The sequence below is a fragment of the Eleutherodactylus coqui genome, chromosome 13, assembly GCF_035609145.1.
Source record: "Eleutherodactylus coqui strain aEleCoq1 chromosome 13, aEleCoq1.hap1, whole genome shotgun sequence".
Classification (NCBI taxonomy): domain Eukaryota; kingdom Metazoa; phylum Chordata; class Amphibia; order Anura; family Eleutherodactylidae; genus Eleutherodactylus; species Eleutherodactylus coqui.
Genome location: NC_089849.1, coordinates 13,920,763 through 13,939,769, shown reverse-complemented (window position 1 = coordinate 13,939,769; position 19,007 = coordinate 13,920,763). Strand labels below are relative to the sequence as shown.

The following is a 19,007-nucleotide window of genomic DNA, read 5'->3' as shown; positions in this document are numbered from 1 at the left end:
CCACGATGCGATGCAGGAGACAAATCGCAGTATGTTCTATCTTTCTGTGTGCTCTTGCATCATAGCGCCAATTGTCTTCAAAGCTCCGCCAGGTCGCGCAGTGAAAGCGATGGGAGGAACTCTGCAATCCTCCGCCATGGCTGACAGACGCAGCAGAGGATTGCTTCTTCCCCGAAGCGATGTGAGGCTGTTTTAATATGAAAGCATCCTTGCATCCTCGCGGAATTCACATGGTGGGCAGCGCAATCTGGGGGCGGGATTCACAACAATAGCCAGTGTGAAGTTAGCCTAAGATCGCATGGAAAATGGTCAGATTTTTAATTACCAAAATCACACTCGTTCCTGTGAATCCAGGGTCAGTGGGAACCCATATTAGATGGGAAAATCCAGCGATCTGAGCGACTCCCAACAAGGCCGGGTCATCAGTGCTAGACTAGCCGGGGCCGGGATGTCACTGCCAACCATGTACTGATGTGGAGAATATACAGAGAATGGCATGATCGAGGAAAAACACCCAGTGAAAGGAGACCCTGTGGAAGTAAACAACTTGTTGCCCAAAGGGGTCAGAGGAGGATGTCAGGCGCTGTATAGTCAGCCGAATGCAACGTTGGTGCAACAACTAACGTGTCCTAACACACAACTCGCCGTTCCTTAGCACAGATGGGCTATAACAGGAGGCAACCAGTTCACACGCCATTGTGTGTAAGAGAAACAGAGAGGCGAGACTTCAGCGGGCAAAAGAGCGCAAAAATTGTATCACTGGTCAGCAGAGAAACATCTCCTGGTCAGATGGGTCCAGGTTTCTGTTGCCCCGTGCTGATGGGAGGTCAGAATTTGGCGCAAGCAGCATGAATCGATGACCCCTTCCTGTCAGCTGGTCAGAACATGTCAGCACCTCCATCTAATCAGCAGCAACTACTGAAGATCAAAGGAGGTCAAACACGCTGTTTGATGGAGGGGCTCTAATAAAGTAGCCAGTCGCTGTACGATACAAAGCAATATGACCATGATGATATGGGTGGGCTACAGCCTGAAGTCTTACATGCGTCTTGTCACATTCCTCTGGTTACTCTAGTAAATATAATCACCCTTGGAAGAGGATAGAAATATAATGTATTTGGTCGGGTTCTGAGGACTTACCTCACTTCCTGTCCAATAAGCTCGACTGGGATACCTGCAGACAGACCAATGAAAATTGTAAATAAGGACATGATAACATGTTGTGACACATGAAGGCACGTGGCTCTCCACATATCGGGCCTCAGTTTGTTGCTAGTTCCTAGTGAATTCTTGAGCAGAGGAAGGGTATGTTGTCTTATCTATGAAGGGGACACAGATACAACGTGATATTATAACGGTGGGATTATAATACGGCACTCTGGAGCACACATGCACCCAGGGGCTTCCAAGATACACAATTCGGAAGGCTGTCTGAAACATACAATACAAATCTATCTGTTTGATCGATTTGGTGCAATTTTGAGCACGTCTGACCAGAGGCGTAACTTGTAGCTGCTGGGCCCCAATGCAAACTCAGTAACAGGGTCCCCCAACTATAATTCTCCATTTATAGTCCAACTCATATGGAAAAGAGAAACCTTAGGGGGCCAAAAAAGCAATAAAAGTGATAAAAAAAAGCTGTATGAAGCTAAAAACAAGACTGTATGATTTTCATCTACATCCTGGATGCCTAATGGGTTAGACATAGGTGGCATCTTAATGTGCCCTCCCGCTCTGTGCTTCATAAGAAATATCCTGTGGCAAGTTACGCATGCCGCAAAGGCATCTCCCCTCCTACCACCTCGGTGGCTACAGCAGGCAATTTGCTGACCCCCGCCTACTTGTTTTTGCTCCACTTGCTGCTGGTTTTGGCCCACCTGCAACATGGGGCAACTTTGCACATTTTTTCCAGGGCTACTTTGATTTCCCAATCCGTCCCTGAATTCAGGGGTTGTTGATCCGGGGATTAATGTGTTCGCCTAATTGGAGTCGGGCACAAATTTTTTTCTTCTAAAATGAGAAAAATTGGCTCATTGAGGTTACTTTCCTTCCTCTGGATCAACATTGGGGGTAATAGGCTGAACTGGATGGATACAAGTCCTATTTCAGCCTAAAATACTATCTTACTATGAGATGAAAATCCCTCTAAAATTGTCGTGTCCTTAATAGACCGCATCACTAAAGGGTTAAAGATGTACTCTAAATCTGTGCAATACAGAATGACTGACAGAGTGGCCCTCGGGGCTCTGGACTCCTGCTGAAGACCTGTGTATGAGAAGTCCCTTACTGCGCATTAGAGGTTAGATCGCACTTGTACAGAACTAATCCCCACCATTCTTCTCCGTCTTGTTGACATCTGAAGACGCCTTGCTGCTTTGATACCCCCGTAACGATGCGGTTGCCTTCCTACCTCCCTATGAGTTTTGCTAAGATTGCAGCGGATGTGATCTCGCTGTTCTTTTCACAGCGGCAGCGTGTGTGTCCCTGCGTCTCATACCAGATCCGCTGTTAGCGCCGGCCCCCAGAGACTCCTTTCCTACGCCGCTCTCCCCGCTGCCTTGACTCTGTACATTTGTAAGTAATTAAGAGCTTTCTAAAGATCACATAGATAATGTTAATTATAAATCAGTGCTGGCACATTTAGTGAATGAACCTGCTGGTGTGTGATGTCACGGAGATAATGAAGCAAGGACGGGGGCGAGATCTCACCTCGGATTTTGGATCGCGTGCGGGTCCTTTTGTCATCATTTTCTACATTCATCTGAAGGAAAAGAAATTTAAAGGCAATGTTAAGGAACCCTTGTAATAGTGAGCGGTGTTATCTGTTGTGTCCTGAAGTCGTTTGCCAACTTGTTATTGGTTCAAAGGGGTTGTCCCGGAGTTTTAGACTTTTTCCATTAATGACCCATCCTCAGGACAGGTTAGTAATAGATGCTGCTCGGGATCCCTGCTAATCAGCTGATTCCTGGGCCTTCTATCATTGCAGACAGCGCTGGAAGCAGAGAGTGCTATCAACATTGGAACGGGTTAGTACTGCAGGCGCGTTTCTACTTGAATTTAATGGTAGCTGTGCCTGCAGCACCAAACAGGGCCACTGCAATACGGACAGCGCTATCTGCTTACAGTGCCGTCCATACTGACAACAATATCAGTAATTAGTTGATAGGTGGGGATTCTGAGCAGCAGACCTCCGACGATCACCTATTGAGGACCCATCCTCGGGATAGGTCATCAATAGAAAAAGTTCTAAAAGTCCTGGACAACGCCTTTAAGGGAATCTTGATGTCACACAAAGGGTTGCATATGCTCAGGCAGCATACAAAGGAGCCATGCTCCAGTCCCGAACATGAAGATGCAGCAAAGCTTAACTTGACAATAATAACTTTCTATGTTTTGAAAAGCTATTTGGCATCTTATCTTAAAAAAAAAAAAAAATTGAAAAGCTATTGAGACTCTGAAAGTTATCTGAACACTTTGAGTCAAGTAAAACTTTGCTACATTTGTGCCAAGATGGCCACACCGCTCCTTGACTACCGGATACACACTGCATTGGTAGTGCATCGGTAGTCTAAGATGTTACATGCTGCGCTGATTGGCCAGGGATGCTCATGTGACTAGTGCTGGCTAATCAAAGCCGTGTGTAGTATCTTAGACTACTGATATACTAGCAATGCACACTGTGCATCAGGTAATCAGAGCCATCTTAGCATGTCCAGCAGGGTTGCTTTAAATATCCCCTTCCCCAAAATTAGTGTGAGCCACAGTTCGCCTTGTTTCCATGGGTTTTGCAGCAACTAAAATTGTAAGGAGCCATCCTTAAAGACATTTACACACAGGATAGGGGATAAATGTCTGATCACTGGGCGTCGGACCCCAGGGACCCCCAGTGATCCAGAGACTGGCCCACCTGGATGCCCCATGTGAATGGAGTGGTAGTGTGCTTGTGTGACCACTGCTCCATTCACTTCTGTGGGACATAGGGAGATTGCCAAGCACTTCAATCTCTACCTGTCCCATAGAAGCAAATGAAAAGGCCGCTGAGTATGCGCACCACCGCTCCGTTCACATGGGGCATTCAGGTGTGCCGTCTCAAGGGCGCTGGGAGTCCCAGTGGTTGGGCCCTCAGCGATCAGACATTTATCCCATCCTGTGGATAAGAGATAATTGTATTTAATCGGAAAACTTCTTTCAAGGGTTTTCTCTTTAGTTTCACCCATCCACTGCCTGCCTCACTGAAATGACTGGAGAGGCCGGGCGCATGTGCGATCAGTGGCTCCATTCCCCACTACACTATAGAAATGTTATATTCTACAGGTCCTCAGAAACTCATGCTGGGTGATCATGTGATTGGTGACCATGTGACTTGATGTCACTTCATTAACTATCAATGCGATCACATGACACACACTATTGGCTATCATCTATATCAAGGGGGCCGGCTGGTATCAGGCAGAGAGAATGGAGATCTGTCTTGCTAGGCGTCGGTTTGTCTTTGGGTTATCTGGGGAGGCAGCACCTGGGGAATCCCGGTTTTCACCCTTGACCCCTGATATGGTCTTTGCTGTTTTACTTGCACAGATAGTCTGGGTGTTGTGACTGCCGGCGCTGCAGCGGGCCGAGGTACCTGATGCCTATCCAGAGACGTAGCGATGGTCGGGGCTGGGAGCGCAGCAGCAACAAGCAGAAGATTAGGGAAGGCCGCGAGCAATAACGAAGTCCAGTAAACAGAGCCAAGATCAGAAGTCAGAAAAAACGGGAGTCAAAGCAGGAGTCAGAACCAGAATACACACAAACTGAGGCTTTGTCACAATGGCTGATGTAGACCAAATGCTTAAGCCTCCATTCTGGAGTGTGGATGCCTAAACTAGGAGGTGCATGAGCAGGATTAGAGGGGGGCAGGTTTAAGGAGCGCACATTGATCCTTTAAGAGAAGGGGTGGCAGCATGCGAGAGCCCTATGGGAGCAGGCAGAGGAATGAGATTGGCATGCAGGACATGAATGACAGCGGTGCCCGACTGCAGCCCCAGCAGCAGGTGAGCAGAATGGGCAGTGGTGGCACCATGACAGTTTGAATATGAGACCGCTACAAATATGTACGCCAATGGATGCATCTTAACATGACCTAATAAACCCAAGTTTACTGCTGTTTGTTGCTGCGGTTGTGCTGGATCATCACATCAAGGTCTATTGCCAAGAGGAGCTGCACCCCGAGTCATCCATAAGTGGCATGATTGACTCTTGGGAACACTCTTGGCCAAACCTGTCACTGTGGCAGCATTACATTTCCTTGTGGGATCATGTAACCCTCTAAGATGTAACAAATATTTTACAACTTTTCATGTCCCAATTCCCTTTGAGAGTGAATGCGTGTCGCTCGGTCTCCATATTGCTCTCTGCGGGGTGCGGGCTCTGAAGTTCTGCTTTGTATGTGTTTGCAGAGCAGAACACTTTTCATGCAATTCCTTCTACTTGGATGCTCTCCGGGCTCCTCCATTTCCCGGGGAAGAAAGGCCTTCCGAGAGCTCTGCTTTCTAATCCTTGTGTATGTGCTGAGTAACGCAGCCGCATCCACCGTGCTTGCTATCAGTAAGCATTCCATTTATGAGGGGGGAGATGGAGGAGGCTCACAGGCATAAGACGTACGGTCACTACAGGCAGTTCTAATGTGAACGTGATTCATGATATATTGGTGGTCCGTGGGCAAGAACCAGTCACCTCTGTGAGCCTCCCTCCGCCTAAACATTACGTTCGTGACTCTAATTTAATTATTTCTAAGCCGCTCAGATCATTAGCCATTAATTCCTGCCCAGGAGGATGCATTGTGCTGCGGTTACAGAGATTATGGCCTAGGGCAATCGCCTATCTGTGTATGGCACATCCTGATACCTCAGACTGTGCCATTTCTACAAAGGCCCAGGAAGGGTATGGTTTCTCCTTAGGGAGAGCACTTACTAAGATTGAGGAGACTTATAAGACCACGCATGATCCTCTGGGAAATATGCAAATAGGAAGATGAAATAATATCTCCATAGCACCACCTATTGGAAGGCAACACTCCTGCATGTCAGACCTCTTAACGAGCCTTGTAACGATGACTGTAAATATAAGGAAAAGTCAGAATCTTCTCCACAAGGAAAAGATAACCGTGTACAGATAGACTTATATTCCCAGTCATTGTTACCAGACTTGTTAAAGCGTTCTGACATTGAATTGCAGGAATTCTACATTCCAGGAGGTGGCGCTGTGGAGACATTGTTCCGTCTTCCCATTTGTATAAGTACCCATTCACACGGGCCGATTATCAGGCATAAATGTTTGCCCGAGTGTTAATCCCTAAAATAATGTGCAGATGATCAGTCAACAATCGCTGATTCATCAGATTGCTCACTGGTCAACAGGAAGACGTACAGCCAACTAATGGTAGATGTTGGTGATGAAGGATTGTATTAGAGGGGCTGTACAAGAATTACAAGTTATCATCCTTATCCACAGGGGGGATAACCTACTGATCACTACGGGTCTGCTGAGACCCCCACCAATCCTGAGAACGGGGGTTCTGTTCCTCAAAACTTGCAATTCTGGCACTTGCATCACAATTGTGACTTTTGTATGCTGGAAACCTGGAATTCATGAATACATCCATGCGCCGCAGTGACCACAGCAGCTCAGTACGCTAGTGCCGGCCACAACCTGCGAGCAGCGAGATATTATGTACTTCTGGTATGTCCTTTAGCATTGTCTATTGTTTGCACTCACTCTCATGGCACCAGGTATGTGATAGCTGTAGTTGTAGCCATGGCTTGTATTGAGGGTAATCCCTCTGGGGGTGTCCTCCCTGCTGCTTGATTTAAATCCCCCTGACAGCGGGGCCATTGTTAGCTGTGACTTGAGTAGACAAATAAACAGGAGTTACATCCTCATCAGTAGGCACAAAGGATTGCCGCTCGCTTCACGTGACACTCAAGTGTGTGCATGTGTGCGTGTGTGTGCGCATTAATTACATGTCTGCTCACCAGAGACACAATCCCAATACACATACAGCACTTGTGTGTCTCAATCAAGAATATTCAGACATTTAATATATACTGTATATATTGTTATATTGGATTAGCCTCGGGCAGGAGTCAGACAGCTAATTAATATCGTCGCAATCATTACAGTTGGATATTTGCATATTCCCACATGGAAAATATCCATGCGTTGTGGTTCAGTTCTATAATAAAATGCATTTTCCAGGGTTGGAGAATTCTGTTGGTCAAAATTGCTTTGTTTTCAGAGATACCTAAACCATCCTTACCGGGCATATTGGTGTATTAATCTGTGCATTAAGCCCTTTAGTGGCACTCTCGGAAAATCTCTGAGGCTTGCTGCACTGACCATGCAGTTAAAGCCCAGAAGATTTCCGTGGACAGCTCTAGTGCTGAAATGCTGTCCAGTACACACAGTTATTGTGCCACTGTACACGTTTCCAACTTCTAATTACCTAAGGAAAATCTCCGGGGCTTGCTGCGCTGACATGGTAATAATAAACCTGCCACTGAAGGGGTTAAGGGTGCCTTCACGCAAGCCGGAATTTCCAATGCAGAAAGCATCAGCACCAAAATACACGTGTAACGTGGATTTTGACGCAAATTTCCTTTCTGCATGATATATTACAGCAAGTGTGAAAGCAACTAGAGGGTGTGTTCACACGTGGGGGGTTCAGATGTAGACCCAAAGCCCATTTTCCACGGCTGGTATTGATGTGGATCCGCAGCAGATTTCACCCTTCTAGGGCTTCTTCTCATGAGCGTGCAGTTGTTTCCATTATGCGGCCATGATAATAACGGCTGCATAACTGGACAAAAAAACATTGATTTCAATGGTTTCATTTCCATTAGCGGTATTCTCGCCCGTTAATTGTACAAGATCTATCCCGCACATAGTATTAACTTATCTTCCCGCTGTTTTTTTAAACTTGTGCGCACTAGTACGGGGTTTGAAAAGTCCGAGAAGATAAAAACCCCATTCATGCACAACTATAGTCCATGGCGGTGAGCGTAGCCGCACACACGGCTCTCTGCTTGACCCACATCTCTTGCAGATCCTCGTCAAAATGTGCACCAAATCATGTGGATTCTGCTGCAGAAAATCCACAGCAAATTCAGCACGTGTGAATGCCCACTGCCTACGCGGGCGAGCGCGATCACGCTTGCCATTGTGTGTTTTCACAGCGATGTGAGGCGTATTTTGGGCAAAAACGCTTCCGATCACTTCAGTAAAGTAGGGCTTTCAGCCGCTTCAGGATCAAGTATTTCCCATTGTTTTCAATGGGAAACCTCGCATTTCACTTCGAATGCACTTCGCACGCCATGCCATATTGTCCCATGGAAAACAATGGTCAATGCCCTCCGAGGAAGGCAAAAAGATAGGACATGCCGAGATACATCGCTTGTGTATATGATTCCATTCAAAAGAATGGGGTTCATATTCGTGCGATATTTGTGCAATTTGCAACGCACAAGTCGTGCACGAGTTTCTCGGCCGTCTGAAGCCGGCCTTAGGCTACTTCCACAAACAGGATTTCTGCTGCTTTTCTGTAGATGGGTAGAGTTATTGAGCTTTGCAGAATTTGCTTCAGTTTTTGTTTCTATGTGCGGATGTTCCCCTGCGGGATATGTTGGGTGTTTGTGATCTGGTCGTTCCTGAACTGCGGTCACACAGGCAAACACAATTTTCAAACATCAACAAACACAGATTTCGCAACGGATTCAGTGCATTTCTGTAGCAGAAATGCTTCAAAATCTGCGACAATAGTGTATTTTCAGATTTTGGTGCGGTTTTTATTTTCTCCATTGATCTATTTGGTGAAAATCCGCTGCATTTCGGCAGTATACTAGACACACTGTGGGTTCATAACCTGCAGAAATATTCCGCTATGTGTGAAGGAGGTTTGGTAAATGTCATTCACTTGGCTTATACTGCAAACACTACAGTGGGAATTCTGCAGCATTTACGCTACGTACGAAGCCGTCCTTAGGGTCATTTAAATGGTAGTCTGTGAATTGAAGGGGTGAAATCTGCTACAAATTCATACCAAAATCCGTGCCACAATCTGCACCATTTGGTGTGTATGGGCTGCAGCAGATTTTTCCACTGTGGAGATTTGGCAGCAAATCCAGTGCATGTGAATATATCCTTATAGTGGATTAGGGTAGGACCTGAATGCATATGGGTAAGTGGTATTCAGACTCAGGCATTGCATGAATAGAAGAATCTAGTAGAGAAGTGGGAACCCGGATGGCTCCTTTCTATTCCGGGACTCGGGCCCACAGGCGGCTCCTACCTTGGTGCTTCTGCTGGTTAATCTTTGTTTTGTGTGACAGCTGTTAATTTTCTCTCCACGGGTCCACCTTTGGTTCAGCAGCTCACCTCGGAACTCATTTTCTGGGAAAACCAAGGAAATGAGAAGTTAGCATGTCAGTAAGATGCTTAACACAAGTGTCACATAGTTTACTTAGAGTGGCTTTAGACAGGACAACTGTCATCTAAATAGTAGTTAAAATAGTCAATAAAGGAAATCATGGCGTTCAAACAACTGCTGTTCATGTGCTTTTACATAGAGGGATGCTTGTTCACTTGTTCCATTTTGGGGAGAGAGAGGAAGAAGAAAAGAGAGACTTAGCGAGAGGAAAGAGAAAGAGGGATGAGAGAGAGAGAGTAGGGGAAGAGAGATGAGACAGGGAGAGGAAAGAGAGAGAAGAGCGAGAGATGAGAGAGAAAAGAGAGAAGACAGGGAGAGAGGAAGAGAAAAGAGAGACAAGAGAGTTAAAAAGAGAGGAAAGAGATCTGAGAGAGAGGAAAGAGAGATGAGAAAAAAGAAAAGAGGGAGAGAGAGGAAGAGAAAAGAGAGACAAGAGAGTTAAAGACAGAGGAAAGAGATCTGAGAGAGAAAAAAAGAGAGAAGAGAGAGGGAGAGAAACAAAAAAGATGAGAGAGGAAAGAGGAAGAAAAAGAAAAGAGAGATTAAAGAGAAAAAGAGAGAAATAAGAGAGGAGAGCGAGAAAAGAGATGAGAGAGGAAAGAGAAAAGAGAGAGGAGACGGAGAGAGAGGAAGAAGAAAAGAGAGACTTAGCGAGAGGAAAGAGAAAGAGGGATGAGAGAGAGAGTGGGGGAAGAGAGATGAGACAGGGAGAGAGAGGAAAGAGAGAGAAGAGCGAGCGATGAGAGAGAAAAGAGAGAAGACAGGGAGAGAGAGGAAGAGAAAAGAGAGACAAGAGAGTTAAAAAGAGAGGAAAGAGATCTGAGAGAGAGGAAAGAGAGATGAGAAAAAAGAAAAGAGGGAGAGAGAGGAAGAGAAAAGAGAGACAAGAGAGTTAAAGACAGAGGAAAGAGATCTGAGAGAGAAAAAAAGAGAGAAGAGAGAGGGAGAGAAACAAAAAAGATGAGAGAGGAAAGAGGAAGAAAAAGAAAAGAGAGATTAAAGAGAAAAAGAGAGAAATAAGAGAGGAGAGCGAGAAAAGAGATGAGAGAGGAAAGAGAAAAGAGAGAGGAGACGGAGAGGAAGAGAAAAGAGAGACAAGAGAGTTAGAGAGAGGAAAGAGATCTTAGAGAGAGGAAAAAGAGAAGAGAGAGGGAGAGAAAGAAAAAAGAGATGAGAGAAGAAAGAGGGAGAAAAAGAAAAGAGATGAGAGAGAAAAGAGAAAAAGAGAAAAATAGGAGAGGAAAGAGAGAGAAAAGACAGAGAGAAAGGAAGAAGAAAAGAGAGATGAGAGAGAGAGGAAAGGGAGAGAAAAGAGAAGGGAGAGAGAGAAGGAAGAGATGAGAGAGCAAAGAGAAAAGAGAGAGATAAGAAAAAAGAGAGATGAAAGACAAAAGAGAGAGGGGAGGACAAAAAAGAGGAGAGAGTGAGAGAGAGAGGAGAAAGAAAGAGTGAGAGAGAGAGAGAGAGAAAAGAGACAGGAGAGTGCAAAAACGAAGAGAGAAAGGAAGAGAGGAAAGAGAGAAGGAGAGAGAGAAATAAGAAAGAGAAGAAAGAGATGAGAGAGTGAAGGATAAACCAGTGAGTAAGCAGAGAGCTAGAGATATCTCCTGGGAAATTCATTTGCAAGTGGTCCAAATACAAATGACTGTTCTTTATACCAGATGGGTTTTGATCGACTAACAATTATTTTTTAGGTGACATGAAACGACGGGCGACTGGCGGGCAAATCCTCGCTCATCACCCTGTTGGTGCCCGTGTTTACACATCACGACTGGCGTTTGCATCCTGTGTAAAGCGCATGAAGCACCAGCCTAAGTAACTACGCCGCAGTCACTCCATGTCTCCAGACATATTTAAAGAGGCAACAGATTTATCAACATCATACGGCAATTGGTACATTTGTCACATTTTAAACTGGAGAGGGGAAGAAAAGCCTGCTAGAAGAGTGGCATTAAAAATCCCCCTGATGAGAAATTCCCCGCTTTGTCTTTTCTGCCATCAATTTTCCACATTTCCATTACAAAATGGAACACAGTCAGGTGGGAAAGCGAGCTGTAAACATCGGCCATTCTCATACGCTGGGAGTTATTTATAAAGGCTAAAGGGACAGAATAATGCTGTAAAGTGACATCGGCGCTCCGTTCGGGGGTCGCTGCTACTGAAAACTGAGTTATGCAGAGTGATTTTCTTGCACACAAATCTTTCCCCAGCGGCATTTAAAAGACCTGATGGATCATAGTGCGGCTGGGGGTGGGGGCGCGCCTATTATTCTGCTCTTCACTCCCTCTTCTGCATTCGCTGTAATGAATCTTGCCTGCAGTAAAAAATGGTATTTTCTTCTGTATGGTCCCTGAGTGCTCGCTGCCTCTCTCCTCCTCGCACTGTTCTCACAACATCAAGTGTTTTGTTGGGTGATGAGATATCACAACACGCCAGTCACCCAGGAAAGGGATTCGTACTGGTTTTAAATGCTAATTGTGAATTTTCACTGCTGACAAACAGAAAGTGCCTGTGATTGACAGCTCTTCTGCTTGACGGGCGCTGGCAAGTCTCAGCTAATGCCAGCCGGGAATGTAACAGCAATTGCACGCGATGTTCCAATCTTTATCCCAGTATCAAACGTTAACTTGTCTCCTGCTCTTCTTATCATGTATTTATATATGGCGCCTGCGATTTTACATGGTGACTAGAATAGAATATGCTCAGCACAACTCGCTTTCTCTATCCCAATCTTATGAAATATTTTATCTGCTGGTATATACATATATATATATACTATGTTGACAGAAGTATTGAGACGCACATAAAAGGGGATGAAATTCGATTTTTTTCAATATGGTGTTGGGTCGCCTTCGGCCCTAATGACTGCAATAACCCTCCTAGGCTGCTTTTCACCAAATTCCCATAGATGTGTGGAGGGATTTGCCTCCATTTCTCAAGGAAAGCTTCATATAGTGATGCGGGGGATGATGGGTGTGTTGGCGTGCACAGATACGAGGTTCTAGTTCATCATCCCAAAGATGCTCAATGGGATTGAGATCCAGACTTTGGGCCAGCCAATGAAGTTTGCTGACGTTCTGCTCCTGCACACTGCGTGCCGTATGACATGGTGCTCGGTCATGTTAGAAGAGACACGGAGCTGTACCAAAGCATTGCCACAGGGTAGGTGATGCCATATTGTCTGCAATGCCCCTGTGCCCATTGGTGGTAAGGGTGGACTTCATTATAACCAATGGCACCAGTCCTTCATAGCAGAAACACCCAAACCATAACAGAATCTCCTCCAAACTTCACTGTTGGGATGATGCAGTCAGGTAAAAACCGCTCTCCAGGTAACCGTCACACCCAAGTGCCGCCATCCAATGGGAAGATGGTGTCCTGCGGTTCAGCTGTCCACAACACTTGCTTCCACTCACTTACAGTCTGATGCTCCGAGCCCCATCGCAGGCGCTACTGTGCATTCACTGCTGTGATGTTGTGTGCAGCCGCTCGTCCATGGTAACCCTTTGTATGTAGCTGCCTACGGAGGGTTCTGGTGCTAATCGATGTCCCAGTGGCCTGTGAGACCCCCTGATCGAGAGCAGACGATGTGTGTGATGTCTTCAAAGCTCGAACAAGGCTTTGTTGTCTACATTTTCAGTTTATGGTCTCTCTGAACGTGGCAGCACTGCACGCACCGGATGGTCTCCATCTCCCAATAACATGGCCAACAGTGGACTCCGGAAGGCCCCAAAACTGCGATGTCCCATACTGATTGGTTGGTGACATTCGCCCACCAGACCCCATTGTCAGCTCTACACCTGGTAACATCCCACCACCAGACCTCGCTGTCAGCTCTACACCTGGTGACATCCCACCACCAGACCCCATTGTCAGCTCTGCACCTGGTAACATCCCACCACCAGACCTCGTTTGTCGGCTCTACACCTGGTGACATCCCCACATCAGACCCCGTTGTCAGCTCTAGACCTGATGACATCCGGTGATCAGACTTCGTTGTCAGCTATACACCTGGTGGCATCCCCCCACCAGACCCGGTTGTCAGCTCTGCACCTTGTGAGATCCCCCGCCAGACCCCGCTGTCAGCTCTTCACCTGGTGACATCCCCCCACCAGACCCTGTTGTCAGCTCTACACCTAATGACATCCCCCCGCCAGAACCCGTTGTCATCTTTACACCTGGTGACATCCCCCCACCAGACCCTGTTGTCAGCTCTACACCTGGTGACATCCCCTCACTAGACGCCGTTGTCAGCTCTACACCTGGTGGCATCCCCCGCCAGACCCCGTTGTCAGCTCTATACCTGGTGGCATCCCACCATCAGACCCCGTTGTCAGCTCTACACCTGGTGACATCTGATGGTTTCTGTACTAGGGTCTCCTGTGTGATCCTCTCCTTTATACCTAATGCTCACACATCACCTGACCGCACAGGATTAGTGGGGGGGGGGCAATACTTTTGTCAACATAGTGTATGTTGGTAGGCGCTGTCCACATGGCAGATTTTGCTGCAGGTTTGATGTGGAATCCACATTGGCTTTACCACACATGGAATGAGACTACTATCCACGGCAAAAAAAAATGCAAATGTGCGCCAGAAAGCTGCGCTGAAAACAAACGTATTTCTACCAATAATTTCCATTGATAATTGTGTGACCATGGCTCCAAGTTGTTTTCAGACGGTGGATGTTGACACGGATTTGATGCAGAATCCGCAGTGGGATATCAGCATGTACATTCGCCCCATTTAAGAAGAGCTAATATGGACAAGCGTGCCCCATTTCACTCTGTGTGTATGTTTCTATGTCCCTGTTGCTTGTGTTTATTTTTTACTTCCATGTGTCATACTTTTTTTTCTTATATGCAACAAAAAATGTAAATTGGCCCCATTTTTTTAGCATTGCTTTACAATGACCAATGAAGAATGTAGCGCAGACAATTGTCCTACACCTGTGATATAAAGGGTGTGGATGCTTTGCAAACATTTATGTATAATCGCAATACTATGCAGAGCTATGTGTCTCTAAACAGACCCCCTGAAAAAAACTATCGGCCAACGGTTCACCTGAAAAGCTCTTATATTATTATTAATCGTTAACAACAATGAACAACTCCAACCTGGCCGTTCTAGTTTCACCATCTGTCGGCCCCGGGGGTGGTTGTATAAAGGGAAATATCACAGTAAATCCTGTCAAACTGCCCGCTACATCAGGATTTCATCTACGGCCAGTTTAATCCCACCAGTGTTAGTCGGCGTCCAGTGCATATTCCAACCAGCTTCGGCCCTATAGTCAAGTCATTGTATAAATGTCCGCGCTGTATCCTGTAACACGGCGGCGGGGTTGTCTTCCGTGCTGCACTCCTTCCTTCTCCGTAGTACTCTACAACTACTCAGAGCGTGATGGAGAACTGATCAGAAAGCCGAATCCTGCAGATAACGGTATTGTTCGTCAGCCTGCGGGTGGGCGGCTGGATGTGTGAATGAAATATTTACAATGACTTCCTACTCGTAGAAATTAGTAGTAACGTTTTCATCCTTCATCTGCCGGGGAACCTTATTCATCTGAGTGCATCCGAGTGTGACAATCTCCTGTGGAATATAGCTGCAGTCACTGATATACGTATCAGAGGAAATCCGTGAAGTGTCATCGCTCAGAAGTGCGCTGGGTTTATTATTGCCGAAACTGACAGATATGACTGAAATTCATGGATATGGCTGATATAATATGGCTCTAACCCAAAGCTATGTGTCTATAATGTAGTAATTCCCAACCACATGACAATGTCTCCACCACTGGAGAACCACGACTCTCATTCCTGCCTCAAAAACGCGTAGTGTAGGGGCGAGTGAAGTATTTTTCAGTTCTACATGAAATGGTCCGTTTACAAGAGCCCCCGACTCTCTTTCACGATTGGCGGTTTTCCATATGGAAATTCTCCCCGTGATCTGCGGATTAGTTCAGTGTGAATCCACATTAGATGGGAAAATCCAGCAATCTGAGTGATTCCAACGAGGTCATCGGTGCTAGACTAGCCGGGGTCAGGATGTCACTGCCAACTGCATAGGGTTTTCTCATGTAACGGTGTGGAGAATATACCAAGAATGGCGTGATCAAGAAAAGGGGATCCTGTGGACAGAAACAACTCCTCACCGAGCTACAAACCAAGCGACTCCAACAACTGAGCGATTTCTCGTACAACGCCCTGGCGGTGGTCACATGTACATAAGATGACTATCACTCGAATTCTCTGTTTCCAATGATTATTTGGGCCATAGCCGGATCCGAGTGCAGGTTTCTTAAGCCCCATTTACACGCAAAGATGATCGCTCACAATTCGCTCAAAAGACAGTTTGAGTGACGGTTTTGGGCGATCACTTTGCATAGCTACTAATGGGCACTTCATTTGCATTTAAATGAAGCTCCCTTCGCTGTATGCAGATAATAGCAGGTGGTCTGTTATCTGCATACAGCTCCCTTGTTATCAGCTCTCCCGTGGAGAATCACAGCATGCGGTCCCTGCTATCAGCTGGCCGGCCAAACCATGGTTTTTATGCTGAACTAAAAATCATTGTTCGGCCGAAAAGCTAACGATGGTAGCGTTTACACGTAATGATTATCTCTCAAAAGACATTGTTTGAACAAATTTTGAGCGATAATCGTTGTGTGTAAATGGGCCGTTAGGAGAAACAAAGTAATCCTGCAGATACAATGCCTTTTAATGGCTAATAAGAAGAAACAATGTTACAGCAAGCTTTGATGAATGACTATTTACATCAATGGTTTATCAAGAACACGACTAGTACACTGCTCACGGTCCGTCGGCGAAGGAAGAATTCCCGCAATGTAGTAAACGGTCAGGAGTCCTTTATTACGATAAACTGTATAACCGGTTCGTCTCTGGATTTGGGCCTTTATCTCCATTTCAAATTTCTCTAGCCCTTCGCCAGGATGATAATGACAGTTGATAGTGGAAGCGCACATTCTGTGTAGCTGCAGGGGACCCTCCTGTGAGTCTGAGACGGAGTAGACCATAATATCGGCTAATTAATACACTAAGACGACTTTCAGTTAATACAACTTTGATTTTTGCCAGAACTTGGATGATGACTTGGACTCTTCATAGAATTACAAACAGCATATATGTATAGTGTCTATAGCTTTAACGAAAACAAGTGCAAATCAGCTGTGGATGTAAAGCAGGATACAGATATTCAGTTACATAAGAGATCTCCTTTCATCTGACCTGCAGGAATTAGTTGCGGAGGAAAAACACTGCATTCAGCTGGATGCGTAACAATAGTATCTCTACACCCGTCTAATGGATTTCATACAGCGCCTACAGATGCAGTATACAAGTCATCATATGTAGATGGATCCGCTTCACAGAAAGGCAAGCTGGCCTCTTAGTGCTATAAGTACCTTTACACGGCACCACTATTGTCCGAATGATCATTTGAAAGAACAAATGCAAACAATATTCGTTTCGTGTAAACACGGCCGCCAACGGGGTCACTTTGAGGCTGAAACCCATGACCTCTCCCCCCAGCGTCTGCGTTCCTGCATGCAGCCGCCGGCCTGTACGCAGTGCAGATGTCTGGGTGAGAGGTCAGGGGTCACAGCTTCTGATGACCGCCCAGCAGCTGCCCGACTGGGACTACAGATAGAGGGAGTGCATTGCATGTGGGGTTGCTGCCCAGCTGGAGGTCCACTATGGTGGTCACTATTACTACTGGGGCCAGTATTATTACTGGGACGACTAAAAGGCTCACTAGGACTCCTGGACCACTAAAGGGATTAATATCACTACTAGGGCCATTAAGGGGGTCATTATTACCATTGGGGCCACTACTCGGGGCAATATTTCTCTGTCACTTCAAACCAGTCAAATATGTATTCAATATCCTGTGTATTGGCGCTTTCAGTGCCTGTAAAATTAGTGTTCTTTTGGCCGGGGGGTGGTGATGGCGCCATTTACACTTCACCTCAGGCAGCATAAAGGTTTGGGGCATTCCTGATTGTTGTTTGTATGCTTCGGTGGCTTTTCTGAGCGACTGTCTGAACAATAGTTGCTCAGTGTAAAGGTCCCCTTACAGGGGCTGTCTGATTACAAAGTTACTTTTTACAATTAGAGCCAAACGATTTAAAACAATAAAACAAACTGCCCTTGCCCATCCTGAGCCCCGGCGACCCAGCACTACAGGCCCGCCGTTCTCCTGGACTCTGTTGACAGCGAAAGTCAGTTGATCACTGCCAGCCAATCAAAAGCCATAGTGTCACCATTCTGAACTACTACCTTAGATGTGCCAGGACAGCGGGCGGTGATGATGCGGCCTCTAATTAGCCAGCAGCGGTCAACTGACTTCCACTGTCAACAGAGACTGGCAGAATTGCGCGGCTGCAGTGCTGGATCGCCAGGGGTGAGGATGGGTAATAAAAAACCCTTTGTTCTGTTGTTTTTAAGTCATTTTGATTTAATTATAAACAGCGACTTTGTAACCGGACAGCCCCTTTTAAGGTACCTTCCGGACCTGGAGCAACAAAAATGGCTGAACCGCTTCTCTGACTACCTGGTGCACACTGTATTAGTATCTATCGGTAGTCTAAAACACTACATGCTGATCTGACTGGCTGGCACTGATCCTGTGGGCGGCACTGGTCAATTAAAGCAGGTGAAGTGTCCTAGAGGCCGTCCACACTGTCTCCCGCACTATCCGTTAAACATATGGAGTTTAAGAGTGTCCCAGTCTGACTGCGGGTCTCCGGACCCCAAACTCAAGAGTATCATACACGCCTATGATGCTCCAAGTTCGGGTCTGGAGACCCTCGGTCAGACTGGGACACTCTTCCGAACTTAATGGATGGTTCAGAAGTCAGTGTGGACTTCCTTTTTTGTCTTTGCCTTTTTATCCCCTATGGAGAAGTTTATGGGAAAACTCTAGAAAAAAGTGTCATGCGCAGAGCAAGCTGTGACTTTCAAAAAACGCAATGGAGCCAAAGAATTCAGCAAAAGTGAGAAAAACACATGCTACAAAAACTGCAATGTTTGTAGGGCTTTACATATTTTACTAGCGATCTAAGGGCTCGTTCACACGAGCGCTGCGGGGGCGCAGTATAGCCGCGCACAGAAAGCGCTTCTATAGGAACCAATGGTTTCCTATAGAAACGTTCACATGAAAGAATGTTAGACGAGCTAAATTTGCGCACCTAACAAAGATAGGACATGCGACTGCAAGGTCACATCTAAGCTCCGTGTAGCGCACAAAGATAGGACCTGACCTATCTCAGGTGTGTGCTTTCCATAGACTCCTACAGGAGCTAGAAAGCATGCAGCTCGGATTGTGTGAGCGGGCGAAGTCAAGTAGCTGGAATTAACCCATTCACCCGATCTTTAGTGTAGTATAGCCGCGATCTTTGCACGCGGCTATGTTGCACGCCCACAGCGCTTGGGTGAACGACCCCTAAAGCAAATGTCTGGATGCGGTGGTTTTTGCTGCCAGGTAAGAAAAAGACGCAACTGCAGCAAAAATGTCATGTTTTTGCAAA

The 19,007-nt window shown here is 46.2% G+C and overlaps 1 protein-coding gene across 4 annotated transcripts in view; it reads right to left on the bottom strand.

The window, feature by feature from the left end:
• Positions 1-19,007, bottom strand: part of MYT1 (myelin transcription factor 1) — a 121,811-nt gene that overhangs the window by 60,457 nt on the left and 42,347 nt on the right. For all 4 annotated transcript variants that reach the window (XM_066586175.1, XM_066586176.1, XM_066586178.1 and 1 more), the window contains exons 2-4: positions 9,326-9,426; positions 2,710-2,761; positions 1,141-1,174 (exon numbers count right to left, since the gene is read on the bottom strand). In XM_066586175.1, the coding sequence (XP_066442272.1) occupies positions 1,141-1,174; positions 2,710-2,761; positions 9,326-9,426 (187 nt within the window). The remainder of the gene's footprint in view (positions 1-1,140; positions 1,175-2,709; positions 2,762-9,325; positions 9,427-19,007) is intronic.